The 15,949-nt window shown below is 42.4% G+C and overlaps 1 protein-coding gene across 2 annotated transcripts in view; it reads left to right on the top strand.

The window, feature by feature from the left end:
• The window catches only part of LOC310794586 (H-2 class II histocompatibility antigen, E-S beta chain-like), a 28,910-nt gene that overhangs the window by 1,042 nt on the left and 11,919 nt on the right, over window positions 1-15,949 (top strand). The window contains exons 3-7 of one of the 2 annotated variants that reach the window (XR_014553573.1): window positions 168-381; window positions 1,702-1,769; window positions 4,428-4,568; window positions 5,020-5,046; window positions 5,136-5,637. Coding sequence is in view for 1 of the 2 variants with exons in the window: in XM_083656567.1 (XP_083512693.1) it covers window positions 168-381; window positions 1,702-1,769; window positions 4,428-4,561 (416 nt within the window). In the remaining variant the exon portion in view is untranslated. Of the gene's footprint in view, window positions 1-167; window positions 382-1,701; window positions 1,770-4,427; window positions 4,569-5,019; window positions 5,047-5,135; window positions 5,638-15,949 lie in introns of those variants that run through there. The other variant, XM_083656567.1, reaches the window with a different exon arrangement.

The raw sequence follows: 15,949 nt of genomic DNA, 5'->3' as shown, positions 1-15,949 counted from the left end.
TATTGTGGTATTAGTGTACTGTTTCTGTGTAATACTACTGCAGTTACTACTATTACTACCACCAACAACAACAACAACATTAATAATAATAAGAACAACAATAATGATAATAATAATAATGATGATGATGATGATGAAGATGATAACACTAACACTGTGTCCTGCAGTGAAACCCTCTGTCACGCTGAGGTCAGTGACGCCCGATGGTGGGAGACACACAGCCATGCTGATGTGCAGCGCCTACGACTTCTACCCAAAACAAATCGATGTGACTTGGCTGAGAGACGACGAGGAAGTCACCTCTGATGTCTCTTCCACTGAAGAGATGGTCGACGGCGATTGGTACTCCCAGTTCCACTCCTACCTGGAGTACACACCCAGGTGAGTGCAGATCCACCTTTGTGAGTCCTGCAGATCCACCTGGAGTACACACCCAGGTGAGTCCAGATCCACATGTAGGCTAGACACCCAGGTGTTTATAGATCACTGTAGGGTAGACATCCAGGTGAGTCTAGATCAGGGGTGCCCAAATTCTTTCTCATGAAGGGCCAAAACTCAATCTGGGTGGAGGGCCGAGGGCCAAAAATAAACGTTGTGGAATTACATTAAAATGTATTGTGTTTTATAGAAAATTCTAACATTCTAAATCTAAAATAACATTTGAATATAATAATCTACTTTTTATCTGTTTGGTAATTGTAATAATTTGCAATTGGTTATATATATTTAAAAAAACATCAACAACTTAAACATTTAATCAGTAAACACCCCGTTAAAAACAGTTGTATTTTCCACCTTTGTAATCAAGAGATAAATTTGACTTAATTCACAACTTGAAAAATCCTCAAGGTACTTTGAAAATCAGCTTTATTGTCCATCTTTTGTAAACAATTTGCCATGACAATTTGACAAAAACATGCAATATCCTGGTTGCTAATGTGGTTCCTCCTCTGGTCGTTGAAGGCGCCTGTTCAGAGGGAGGGGAACTGGTTGGAATAGCGTGAACCTCCCACGTGCTATGTCCTACCGGTGAAGCTTCCCCTGGCAGGTGAAAAGAAGCGGCTGGCTAACTGCCCATGTCTCGGAGGAAGCATGGAGCCAGTTTCGGCTCTCCCCAGATCGGCAGAGAATGGAGTAGCAACCAGGATAAATAAATGAAGTTAGCACTAATGGGGGATAAAATATGGGATAAAAAATCGGGGGGGGGGGGAGAGTTAAAAAAAAGAAAGGAAAAAAAAAACTCCCAAATCCGTGGCGGGCCAAAACAAACAGTGCGCCCCAAATTGGTCACCACTGGTCTAGATCCATCTGGAGTACACCCCCAGGTGAGTCCAGATCCGCTGGAGTACACACTCAGGTGTTTCAGGACATTCCATCGAGTACCAGTGGAAATGCAATGTCCGAAGAGAGTTTCGGAATTAAAATGTGTTTTGATACATTTCTAGAGAGAAATGTGCAATTTATTTTATTAATCTGTGATGATTTAGTTTGTTAGTTATTAAGGGCAGTTTATAATACAGAGATTTATGGTGGTTGCTGCGACCGACCATGATCATATTCCATCGGTGGCAACAATATATGTTTATACTTCCAGCAGAATGTGTGTGTGTGTGTGTGTGTGTGTGTGTGTGTGTGTGTGTGTGTGTGTGTGTGTGTGTGTGTGTGTGTGTGTGTGTGTGTGTGTGTGTGTGTGTTGAACAGGTCTGGAGAGAAGATCTCCTGCATCGTGAAGCACCCCAGCCTGTTCGAGCCTGTTATCAAGGACTGGGGTAACTATCTGTCTGTCTGTCTGTCTGTCTGTCTGTCTGTCTGTCTGTCTGTCTGTCTGTCTGTCTGTCTGTCTGTCTGTCTGTCTGTATGTCTGTCTGTCTGTCTGTCTGTCTGTCTGCCTCTCTGTCTGTCTGTCTGTCTGTCTGTCTGTCTGTCTGCCTGTCTGCCTGTCTGTCTGTCTGTCTGTCTGTCCGTCCATCTGTCCGTCTGTCTGTCCATCCGTCTGTCTGTCCGTCCGTCCGTCCGTCCGTCTGTCTGTCTGTCTGTCTGTCTGTCTGTCTGTCTGTCTGTCTGTCTGTCCGTCCGTCCGTCCGTCCGTCCGTCTGTCTGTCTGTCTGTCTGTCTGCATGCCTACCTGTTTGTCTGCCTGCCTGTCTGTCTGCCTTCCTGTCTGTCTGTCTGTCTGTCTGTCTGTCTGCATGCCTGCCTGCCTGCCTGCCAGCCTGTCTGTCTGTCTGCCTGTTTGTCTGCCTGTCTGTCTGTCTGTCTGTCTGCATGCCTGCCTGTCTGTCTGCCTGTCTGCCTGTTTGTCTGCCTGTCTGCCTGTGTGTCTTGTCATCTTGGTTCTTCATACTGTACACCAGGGATACTCAACTAACTTGCTTTGCCCGGAGACCACTTTTACAAAATGACAGGAGGCCAGGGGCCAGTTAATAAACAAACTAATAATCATTAATTAGCAGAGATGGGGACTTGGACTTGGGACTTGGACTTGGGACTTGGACTTGGGACTTGGACTTGAGTCGCACTTAAGTCTCACTCACAGTGACTTGAGACTCGTCCTCAAAGACTTGAGACTTGACTTGGACTTGAGTTTTGGGACTTATGAACAATCTTAATTTTTTTATTTAATACTTTTGGTGCATTAACATCAAGGAAATCTATACTGATGTCGTCCAATCAATGCTGCTGCTGTATGCTAATAGATAAAGGCGTGAGGATAATACAGTACATGCTTTGAATTCCTTGGTTTTAGCTATGCAGTGTAGCAGACCGGATGGCATGCAGCAGATGATAGAATGCTCATCCATAAGAGACTTAAGACTTGACTTGGACTTGAGCTCAAAGAATTGAGACTTGACTTACACTTGCAAAAAATGACTTGTGAGCATCTCTGTTAATTAGTTTATTGATCATTAATAATATTAATTTTTCTGTAGTGGATTGTAGGTATTTGGGGTGTCAGCCGGAGTTTAGTCTGACAATTTGGTGCACACAGCCACAGGATAGGTTAAGTTAAAGGAGAACTTACCTCCAAAACACTTTTTTCACAAATTACTGTTCTAATACATATCTAGGGGGTAAGTCCTCCTTTAAGTTAGAATAGTACATTGAAGTACCTGGGTGGTGAGCAGGTGGTGATATTTGAGAATTTATCTGGAGCTCAGTCGAACTTTATAGTTTTCATTGTGAATTAGAAAATGGCCAGGGGGCCACTTGGCACCGTATCACGGGCTGCATCTGGCCCCCGGGCCACAAGTTGAGTATCACTGCTGCACACTCACTAAGAGTTGTCACAGGAGGCTACCATTTTGACACCAGTGTTGTTTCCCTCATCAACACCAGTCACACCGGGTCTACCACCTGTCGCCACTAGGGGGTCTAAGGGCATCAACGTCACTACAAAGAATTTGAAAGTTAAATGCCTCTGTATTTGTAAACTGTGACACTTTAATCAGAGACTCATGTAGTGCATGCAGGTCAGATTCTGGCATATCACTCTTCTTTAGCCTCCCATTGGATTGTACTGTGTGACATTACTGTGTCACTATAACACTTATAATTAATAATCCTATTATTCATCCTAATCTGTCATATCAGTGATCAGATATTACTGATCAGTATTTGTTTATTTGTTTATTAAAACAGATCCACATTAGCTGACGCCTACACGACCGCTAGTCTTCCTGGGGTCCAAGAAAATATATACATTACATAACAGACAATGCAATAGAATACACAATACACAAAACATGTATCACATAAGAAAGAATACACAAATAGAATATACTAAAAAACATCTATCACAAAAAACATGTATCACATGAGAAAAAGAGAGAATAAAACAAGATAAAAGATCATTTAGAACCAGATGTAGCAAGGTCCGCAAGTACTCAAGCTAGCCTGCCGAATAAAATTGTATTTTATGTATGAGTGTATATATACACATATGTATGTACAGTATGTATGTATGTATGTATGTATGTATGTATGTATGAGTGTATGTATGTATGTATGTATGTATGTATGTATGTATGTACTGTATGTAGGCTATGTATGTATGTATGTATGAGTGTATGTGGAGTATAAGTTTCCTTTTAAAACCAGCCTTTCCTTTGATGTAAGAAACATCACCTGGAAGACTGTTCCACGTTACTATCACCCTGTAAAATACAGCCCTCTTCATATAATTGGACTACAGGTAAAGTTATCAGTCCGCCTCTTGTCCCTCTAGTCACTAGTGGAATGTGTGAGTTATTTTACAAAATCAAAGCACTCAGTGGGGCTGAGGTATGAAGTCATCACAGTAATAAAAGTGAATCTTGTTACTGAGCCGTGTCCACACAGTCACCAGCTAAAACACGCCTCCTTGGACAAGCCAGTCAGATTGAGTTACACTGGACTGTCTGAAATCAACCATCTCAATGTCTCCACAGATCCCTCCATGCCTGAGTCTGAGAGAAACGAGATGGCCATCGGAGCCTCGGGACTGGCTCTGGGTCTCATCTTTGCTCTGGCTGGATTCATCTTCTACAGGTGGAAGGCCCAAGAGAGATTCAAGATGTATTAAGCCCAAGGTCAGTCCACTAGACCAGTGGTTCTCAAATGGGGTCCGGGGACCCCCAAAGGTCCTTGGGAGGGTTCCAGGGGGTCCCCAGCCAAAAGGGGGGTAATTTGTTTGCGCTATAATTCCATTCATAAGTAACACAATGACTGTTTTGGTCATGGGTTTTATACACTTTCTGTAATAAAACATCAATCAATCTTATTATCATATGGGGGACGGTTGGACAAAATCCTATCAAATGGGGGTCCGTGGTCTAATCCTTGTTAGTTTAGGTGTCCTTCATGTGAAAAACTTTGAGAACCACTGCACTAGACCACTTCAGACCAGTTTAGACCACTTCAGACCATGTTCAGACCACTTCAGATCACTTGAGACCAGTTCAGACCACTTCAGACTTTACAGAACAATAACGTAATAATGACTAAATAACAGCAGTCTCTTCTTCTCTTGTTTTAAATCAGGTCGGGTTCTGGTTCCCACTAACTGAGGTAGGAATCATTGATAGTAGGAGTCCTGTTGTTTGTCTCCTGGAAGAAAAAGTCAGCGGGGAACTCACCCTGCTTTCTTTTGTTTTCAGTGCTGCCACCTGCTGGAGAGGAGGAGCTGCTGTTTCTGCTTCAAGCCTTCTGTGAAACACTGCACATGTGCTGTGACACATGATCTAACACATACATGTTTGGTGATATACATATAGTCTATGTACTGTGCTAATGTAATATACATGATGTATGGCACATACTTAACCCAAATCATAACCCTAACCTTAACCAACTTGTTTTAGTTGCCTAATCAGAACCAAATGCAGCAACATTTTCAAATTGGTGGAGGAACTTAAAGACCCTGGCAAGCAAAATGCACCAAAACCATCCAACTATGTAATTTAGGGTCTTATGTGACTAATTATAAGCCTCAAAAAGTAGACGTCGAACAAATTTGGGGGAAAAGTCCTGACGGAGTTGGCAGCGAAAATGTGTGTGACAATGTGATGTACGGCACATAGTGTATACAGCACACATATCATATGTACAGTAGCATGACATACAGCACACATATCATATGTAGCATGACATACAGCACATGTATGTCGCATGACGTGTATTTGAGTGTCACTCGAGTCGAATGTATTTGTGACTTGAGGCTTCGCCTTCCTGTGTGACATAATTTTTTTCCAGCGACTAACTTCCTCAAACTGAGTCAGATGAAAGGCTTCAGTCCTTTAACTTCATCTGTGAAATCACATCAACTGCTTCAAGATGTTATCTGCTTTAAGGTTTTCTGAGTGTTAGATTCTCATATATCTACTGGAGTGAGATGTCTTTTCCTACAATAAATCTTTGGGAAGCACTCTATCACTTTGTTATTGTAGCTGAGACTCTCCTTATGTTTGTTTGTGTTGTGTCAGCATCACATGAAAGATCCTTGGGAAAAGTCTCCCATGTCATCATTATATATTTAGTAGTTCTATATTTATCATAGTATCTGTATAATTGATTATGAAGCTCTGTCCATATTTACTGTACATGATTACTGTAATATTCCATAACTTTATATTCACTTCTGTTGGCGTGAAAATATACAGACACCAAGTCTGTATTTCTAGCTCATCTCTTTCAAAAGTTATAGCCAAAATCTTTTTCGGACAGTGGTCATATTGGATCTGGCCACCATGGTGACCCCGGGGGTCACCGGCTCGGGCACTCTGGCTCAATTGTTAAAGCATGCCCTGGGCTAATTCTGGGCAAAATCTGGTGCTTTTAGACTTGATTTGCATGAACTTAGCCTCAAATGTCCCTAAAAGTCCCACAACTATTATGTTTTGCATGGTGTTATAAATCGAGTGATAACGCACATTTAGCTACCATTGGTGCAATGCTCTCACATATTTTCTAACTCTAGAGATGTATACCTTGCCAAAAATCAATATGAGCATTATTCCCAACCCTTCTGGCCCATGGATTAATATGTAGATAGATTTTTTTTGCAAGATTTTGAGAGTGAATTAGACACTTTTTTCAAATGTTTTTGAGTTTTACTATACCAAACCTGTTAAAATCATTAAAACAACCCTCTCAATCAATTCCTCATGCAGAAATCATACAGAAAAGTGGTGTCATTTGTCTCTGTATGACGTCTAGTTCAAAAGTTATGACCCTTATCCATTTTCATCAGACATCGCAATATGCCCGCAAAGATGGCCGCCAAACGGACCCATGGGACACTATTTCAACGGGGTAACAACAAAATTTGTTTATTAGACACCTTGAGGAGTACAAAAATCTATGTTAGAAAAATATATCTTTCGGGTGCGCGGGGACCCCCTGTTCCTACTAGACTAATAGGCCTGGTTTCAGAGAGAGACAGAGAAGGGTGACAGGGGAGAGGCAGAAGAGCACTGGCGCACTGAATAGGCCTGGTTTTCAAAGGCGCAAAGCGCTAAATTTACGCCAGGTGCGAAGATATCAGTACGCCGAGATTTAAGGCCGACACGCCCACTTTGGCCCATTCTGGGACTGCGCCACGCCCATTCGGCCTAAAGCGCATTTGGCAGCGTAAAGCCATATTGATATCGTCCCAAAACAGGCGCAAGGCACGTTTTTTTGCGGTTAAGGCCCGTTTTAGCGCCGAAGGCCTGTGGGAGAATAGGGCCCTAGGTGTACAATCTCATATAGTCTATCATAAGGTCACATGTTACAGGTTCAAAGGGGAAATAAAATAATTTATTGTTCAATAATAAAAGAAAAAGAAAAAAAAAGTTTGAACGCAAGAAAAAAAAATCTGTTAATATGGAAGATGAAGTAGAATGCAGTGCAAGAAGTTAAGATTTTGTTGTTTATTGCATTGTTATTGCACTGTAATAAGGGCATAACTAGAGACATTATTTGGTAAATTACTGTTGTGAAAAAAATTATCTTAAGAAGGGGGATGCAACATATTGTGTGAATATGCGTAGCGTCGACAGTGCGTATGACGTCATGATGACGTATAAGAATGTATATACATCCAGGTTGGTGAATAAACGTCAGTTGTTGTCTAAGCGGTGTCCGAGTCACGTCAATATATAACACTCCCAAGCTGTCTAAATCAGCGTTACGCACGTATTTACAAGTGTCACAGAAACATTTGAAAGCCACCTACTTGAGAAGAAGGGTTCATAGCTTCTTGACGTCGGGGTTAGAAAGCTCGACGCTGCTCATAAATGCCTCTTTTCATGCAAAGTCTGTGCTGGTGACATTAATTTTTACAGAGCTTTTGACCAGCGCGGTGACAGCTGGGCTCTAAAATCACATCAGTCGAAAGCAGATTGGAAACTACCTCCATATGTGGTTTGGGACAAGTGACACAAATCAGATTTGGAGTGTCCAGACTCATAAAACCAATCTGGATAGAATCATTAATAGGTCACTAAAGTTCACAAATCAGATTTGGCCTCCTACTGTAGTCTGAACATGGCCTTAGTGAATGGTTCGACCCATTTCAGTTTGCATATAAGATGAGGCCGAGGTGCTGGAGACGCAACACTGACATTAATGAATACCATCAGTAAACATCTAGCCTGACAGTTTTGCCAGACTTTTATTTATCGATTTTAGTTCTGCTTTCAATTGTATGCAGAAACACACTTTGATTAAAAGGCTTTGTGACATCAACACAAATTGCCATATCATACCAGTTCCTTTCAGATCGACCACAGAGAGTGAGGTTCAGTGGTATCACTTCTGAGACAGTTATCCTGAATAAAAAGGTTGCGTCCTTTCTTCTGTTTTATTTTCTTTGTACACTAATGCAATGCACATTACAGTATATGAATGCAATATGCCAATTGTATAAATATGCTGATGATGATGATGCTAGCTGGCCTTATGAAGACAGGGGACACAGCTAATCAATCTACATATTTCGTAGCTCAGCTGGTAGCACGCATACCATGAAGGGCCGCTGCGGCCCGGGTTCGAATCTGACTTGCGGTCCCTTGCCGCATGTCATCCCCTCTCTCTCTCCCTGCCTACTGTCCTATATAAAAATAAATAAAGGCAAAATACCCCAAAAACAATCTTTAAAAAAAAAGAAGACTAGGGAGCTGGTTATTGCGAGTCACCGCAATGCATGTCTGTTAAAACAGTAGAAGAGTTTAAATACTTAGGAACCTTTTTTTAATGCAATCACAGTTTCACAGCCAACACAGAATACATCTTTAAAAAAACAATGCATTTGATCTAATCAGGAAATTGGATACATACAAAATAAACAAGTTCTCCCAAAGAAAACTAAGTTTGTGGACCAACGTTGCTATGTTACAATTTCGGCTCCGAAATATAATCTCCCGATTATAGCGTAAGCTGAACCGTTTGGTTCGACGAAGTACAACTATTTTATAAGCATTTTACGAAATGTTTATGGGAAAATAAATGGCGGATGAAAATCTCTGGTACAGTGAAGCAGGAAGTGATGTTCCACTTTGCCTCTCTATAAGAAACTCAGCAGCAAAAAATAAATAAAAAAAAGCAAAACTTTGAAAGCCAACATTTAACATTGGCTTATTATTCCAACCATGAGGGAGCATGGAGAGGGTAACCAGGATGGGGCAGAGAACTGAGCCTTGTGGAACACTGAATATGGTGACAGGGAGCAATCTGGACCTATTGAGCAGCTAACGTTAATCACTTGTTTGCAGTTTTCACTTTTTGGCAAAACACCAGACATTGTAATCAGTACAATCATATATATACATGTATATATATATATATATATATAAAGTATTGCACTGTCGGCAGGTGGGTTAGTGCATGTTTGCATTCAACATGGTTACGGCTTTAGGGAAGAAACTGTCCTTGAGTCTGTTTGTTCTTCTGATGCATCTCTAGCGCCTCCCTGAGGACAGCAGGTTGAACAGCTGATGACTGGGATGAGAATTGTCCTCCTTTACAATGTTTCTCGCCCTGTTTAGGCAACGAGAGTTGTAGATGTCGTTCAGGGAGGGGAGAGGGCGGCCGATGATTCTCTGTGCTTTAAAACCATCTGTAGCCTTTTCCTGTCTGCTTCAGTGCAGCTGGTGTACCACACTGAGATGCAGTACGTCAGGCAGGTTCTCGATGCAGAATCTGTAGAAGGTCTCCAGCAGCTCTCCATCCAGGTTGTTCCTCCTGAGCCCCCTCAGGAAGTGTAGACGCTGCTGGGCCTTCGTGATGACTGCTGTGGTGTTTGCAGACCAGGATAAGTCAGCAGAGATGAGGGTGCTGAGATATCTGAAGGTGTGGGCCGTCTCTACACAGTCCATGTTGATGTAGAGGGGGGCGACGTCAGGCCTGTAACTCCTGTTCTTCCTGAAGTCGATGATGATTTCTTTTGTTTTTGTGGTGTTCAGTACCAGGTTGTTTGCTGTACGTACACCACGCTGTCAGTTCCTGTAGTTGGTCTCATCACCACCTGAGATCAGCCCAATCACTGTGGTGTCGTCTGCAAATTTGACAATGGTGTTACCTGGGTGGGCAGGGATACAGTCATGTGTGTAGAGAGGTTGAAGAGCAGGGGGCTCAGCACCCGGCCCGGAGGAGAGCCGGTACTGAATGTGCGGGTGGAAGAGAAGTGGGAGCCAAGTTTCACCATCTGGGGGCGGTTGGTCAGGAAGTCCTTTATCCAGGAACAGGTGAGTGAGGGGAGGCCCAAGTTTGACAGCTTAGAGATCAGAATGTCAGGGGTGATGGTGTCCAAAGCCGATCTGTAGTCCACGAAGAACAATCTCACATAGCTCCTCTGCTGCTCCAGATGGCCCAGTGCAGTGTAGTAGAGCTATGGCTATGGTATCTTCGGTGGATGTTTGCTCGGTACTTACAGGGTAAATTCACTTCTTGTACCCCGTACTTACAGGTGTCGGTGTGGTACCCCGTACTTACCCTGTAAGTACAGGTTTGGTACCTTGTACAGATTTTGTACCCTGGACTTACAGGGTAAATTCACTTCTTGTACTCCGTACTTACCCTGTAAGTACAGGTGTGGTACCCCGTACTTATCCTGTAAGTACAGGTGTGGTACCCCGTACTTACCCTGTAAGTACAGATTTGGTACCCTGTAGTTACAGGGTAAATTCACATCTTGTACCCCGTACTTACCCTGTAAGTACAGGTTTGGTACCTTGTACAGATTTTGTACCCTGTACTTACAGGGTAAATTCACTTATTGTACTCCTTACTTACCCTATAAGTACAGGTGTGGTACCCCCGTACTTATCCTGTAAGTACAGGTGTGGTACCCCGTATCTTACCCTGTAAGTACAGATTTGGTACCCTGTAGTTACAGGGTAAATTCACATCTTGTACCCCGTACTTACCCTGCAAGTACAGGTGTGGTACCCTGTACTGATTTTGTACCGTGTACTTACAGAGTAAATTCACATGTTCTACCCCGTACTTATGCTGTAAGTACAGGTGGGGTGCCCTGTACTTACCCTGTAAGTACAGATTTGCTACCCTGTACTTACAGGGTACATTCACTTCTTGTACCCCATACTTACCCTGTAAGTACAGATGTTGTTACCATGTACTTACAGGGTAATGTGAGGGCTGTATTATAAAGCGTTACCAAAGAGTCCACTGTAACTCTTGTTGTGATTTGGTGCTATGTAAATATAAAATGTATTGATTGATACATACACAAAAATACATCTACACAAAATACAGTTATGTCTACAGAGGTAGTAGGTGTGAGAGCATTGTTGTTTCTCTTTTAGCCATGATTTAATACCTTGAAACATTCACAATGAAGGACAAAATAATATATAGCAATAAAAATATGCTCCGATTTTGGTACAAGAGACAGAATCTTAAATGGGTTTCTGTGATTCTAATGTGGACTAAACTAGGGGTCCTTGATATGAAAAAGGTTGAGAATCACTGATGTAAACCATAATAAACCACCAGGGGGCGTCTGAGCTCCTCACTCTGCTGCTGTTGAATCCAACATGCTGCCTCTTGCAAACACAACCAGCACCAACTGTGTTTCTGATTGGCTGCTGACTGGACTGGAAGTGAAAGTAAGTAAAGAGTCGGGGCTTTCCAGAGATGCTGCTGCCTTCAGGTGCTGCTCGTAAACTCTACCCCTGTTAAAATGTATCACATATATACGGTGAGTTGAGCTGTTAGAGTGAGAGATTAGTTCAGGTGCTGCAGCTTGACTGGACATGTTAAATGATCGTGTGTTGTATGTCTCAACATGTTAGAACATACCACCATCTGCTGACTGCTGGGAAATAAACTAGAAGAGAATAGGTGCTGAGATCTGACTAACTTGTTTCTGATTGACTCGTATTCAGGACTCGGCTATGGCTGCTCCTCACTCTGTGTGGTGAGAGTCGTAAAGTCCTGTTTACGTGAAGATCAAAATTCATTTTGATTATTAACAGCCTAGAAATTGGATGTAAATTGAAAGAGATGAAATATCCCCCCCCCCCTAAAACAACGTAAATATGATGATATGATATGATATGATATGATATGCTGTGATATATGAAGCATAGCGTGGACGCTCCCATCCTCACCTTGGCTCACATCACTCATCATGGCCGAATCTACATGTCCCAAGTACACACTGCCCACCTGTGAGGCCGTCTGGACCTGTGCCACACACACACACACACACACACACACACACACACACACACACACACACACACACACATTCCTGAGGCAGAGCCTGTCTAAAGTCAGTTCATTGGTCTCTCCTATCAGTTACACATCAAATCATTGATTGATCGTTCATTCATTCATTCATTCATTGATTCATCCACAAATACAAAATGCAGTTATGTCTACAGGGGTAGTAGGTGTGAGAAGAACATTGTTGTTGCTCTTTTAGCCATGATTTAATATCTTGAAACATTAACAATTATGGACAAAATCATATCTAGCAATAAAAAATAAAATGCTCAGATTTTAGTACAAGAGACAGAATCTTATCGAATGGGTTTCTGTGGTTCTAATGTGGACTAAACTAGGGCTCCTTGATATGAAAAAGGTTGAGAATCACTGATCTAAACCATAATAAACCACCAGGGGACATCTGAGCTCCTCACTCTGCTGCTGTTGAATCCAACATGTTGCCTCTAGCAACAGATAAACAACCACAAGCTTGTTTCTGATTAACTGCTGACTGGACAGGACATGGAAGTGAAAGTAGTCAGGACTTTCCAAGACGCTGCTGCCTTCAGGTGCTGCTTGTAAACTCTACCCTGCTAAATGTATCACACATAGTATACTGTGAGTTCAGCTGGTGTTAGAGTGAGAGATGAGTTCAGGTTGACATGTTCAAATAAATTAGAACACACCACCAGCTGCTGCCTGCAGGGAAATAAACTAGAAGAGAAGAAGTGATGAGATCTGATTAACTTGTTTCTATGATCGACTCGTATTCAGGACTTGGCCGGCTGCTCCTAGTCACTCTGTGTGGTGGTTAAGATGGTAAAGTCCTGTTTACATGAAGGCAGCATGAGAGAAGCAGAAGAACAACCTGGAACAGAAACTCTGAGGTTCAGAGTCGGAACCTGAACAGACCACAGTGTCTATTGTGTCTACTGTTACACTTGTACTAAGTAAGTTTATTCATACAGCAGTTTTCACAGAGCAAAGAGACAAAGGGCTTCACAAGAGTCAAATAGTTCAACTAAGAGAAGAAAATAGTTCAAAACAATAAAACATGAAAAGAAAAGACAAACACAGAGTTATGACACAAGAGGCTTTAGACTAAGAGTCCACACAGTGTTCACAGTTTAGAAGCTCCATCATCTCAACACATTCTCATTATTCACAACATAGCGTGTCCTCTCTATGTTGTCTATTTCTCACCTTGGCTTCACTTCTGAACACACAGGGGAGCCTTTTCCATCAAGACCATAGCCAAAAACCTCTGTTACAGTTTGATTTATTTAGGCATGAAACTACTTGGTTAAGGTTAGACAAATGATCGGCTTCAGTTCAGCTTAAATAACAAAAAGTTAAATGTGACTGATGGTTGAAATGACTTTGAATCGAACCCTGGTCTCTGATGTCAAAGATCACAACACCCTTACTGGCAAACGGTTTGTGTCATTGTCACACTCCTGTGGTGTTGATTTGACACGTGGGATCTATAGGAGTCTGTTGATCTACTCTGCATGTTGAAAAGTGACGGGGTGAGATGATGTCCTCTTGCACCTGGTCAACAGCCTGTGTGGTGTCCATGTTTTCATCTGCATTTTCACATGAACCCAGGAGACTGGAAATAACATGAAGGAGCAAATTTAGTTTGATTATTAACAGCATAGAAATTGGATGTAAATTAAAAGAGATTAAATAAAATATGTTCCCTCCTCTAAAACAATGTGGATATGATGATGCTGTGATATATGAAGCCTAGCGTGGACGCTCCCATCCTCACCTGAGCTCATCACACACACACACACACACACACACACACACACACACACACACACACACACACACACACACACACACACACACACACACACACACACACACACACACACACACACACACACACACACAAACACACACACACACACACACACACACACACACACACACACACACACACACACACACACAAACACACACACACACACACACACACACACACACACACACACACACAAACACACACACACACACACACACACACACACACACACACACACACACACACACACACACACACACACACACTCATGTGGCTGAGCCTGACTAAAGTTACTTTCTTCACCCCCTCCTATCAGTCACACATCAAATCATCACAAAACCTGCCTTCTATCAGCTCAAAAACATTTCCTAACTCCGGTCATCTCTCTCTGACCCCGTGACCCTGTGGCAGAGACAGTAGAAGAGTTAGATCCACACACTGCTGGAGACTTCTCCAATAGCTTTATTATATTGTTATGGTCACAAACAGCCTTCTTCAGAATGAATGATTCATTCTGAAGAAGGTTGTTGACTGGTTACTGATTATTTGTTTGTCCTGCAGCTGCTAATCAAGTGGATGTGCTTTACTTTACTTTACTTTACTTTACTTTACTGTAGCAGAGACCCCCCATCTGGAGTCCTGTCCAGGGTACCCAGCAAAGCCCTGGACAGGCTCCATGTGCAGAACTCAGCTGCCAGGTTGAGGGTTCTCTCCTGCACCAAGCCCTGGCAGACATCACCTCCACCCTCATCCACCTCCACTGGCTCCTGGTCAAGTCCCTCATCACTTACAAAATCCTCCACGCTCTCACCACCCCATTATCTATGTGACCTATGGCCTCTAGACTTTCTGTCAACGCTGGCATTCATTACCATTATTATAACAACTGTTGCCAAGGGGAGTAGCTATTGGCTGCTCAAAAAGCTGACAGAAGTGGGCATAATATTATGACATGGTGCTAATTTGCATATGAATCACCTATAAAACCTACTGCTCGCTATGGAGGGAGGGGAAGCACTGTACATGAAACAGGAACTGTTCCACCATGGACCACAAGGCACTGAGAAGAGTGAGGCATGTGACAGGATGTGAACTGCCAAAACTGCAGGAACTGTACAATCAGTGGTGCCTCAGGAGGTCCCAGAAGATCATCAAGCACACGAACCACCTACAGCTTGTTCTCCATGTTGCCCTCAGGGAGAAGATACAGGGTCCTGAAAGCACAAACGTCTGTGGAATAGTTTCTTCCTGCAGGCAACGAGACTCCTCAATAAATAACACAAACACCTGTATTATTGACATTTGCACACTGAAAAGTGGACACTTTTGGACACTGGACACTTTATATCTATTCTATCTTATTCTATTTCAATACCTATCACTTTTATCTTACCTTTCTTACTTTATTGTTTACCTCAACTGCCTTAGATACACCTTTTACATTATGTGCTATTTAGCTATATTGCCCTATCGTTGTGTTGTGATTGTGTGCTCTATTTGTTGTTTGCTGTGATTTTGTACCTATTTATCTTCTGCACCTTGTCTGTAATGGAGTCCACAGCATAAGAATGTCACACGTGTGTGAACTTGTACAACAGAGTGACAATACAAATGTTGAATCTTGATCATCAGACCTCTCTGGATGACAAGCAAGCAGATCAAACCACCATCAGCTGTACAATGCTTTGAGATTCAACGAAGGTGAATGACAGATCCAAAGCGACAAACAGACAGACAGACAGACAGACAGACAGACAGACAGACAGACAGACAGACAGACAGACAGACAAACAGACAGACAGACAGACAGACAGACAGACAGACAGACAAACAGACAGACAGACAGACAGACGGTCATTCAGACAAAATAGATAAAAATAACTAAGTAACTTTTACTCTGAGTACATTTTAAATAAGCTACTTTTTTACTTTTAAACAAGTGATTTC

Source organism: Poromitra crassiceps (assembly GCF_964638095.1).
Source record: "Poromitra crassiceps genome assembly, chromosome: 20".
Lineage (NCBI taxonomy): Eukaryota > Metazoa > Chordata > Actinopteri > Beryciformes > Melamphaidae > Poromitra > Poromitra crassiceps.
This window is presented reverse-complemented; position numbering and strand designations above follow the sequence as displayed.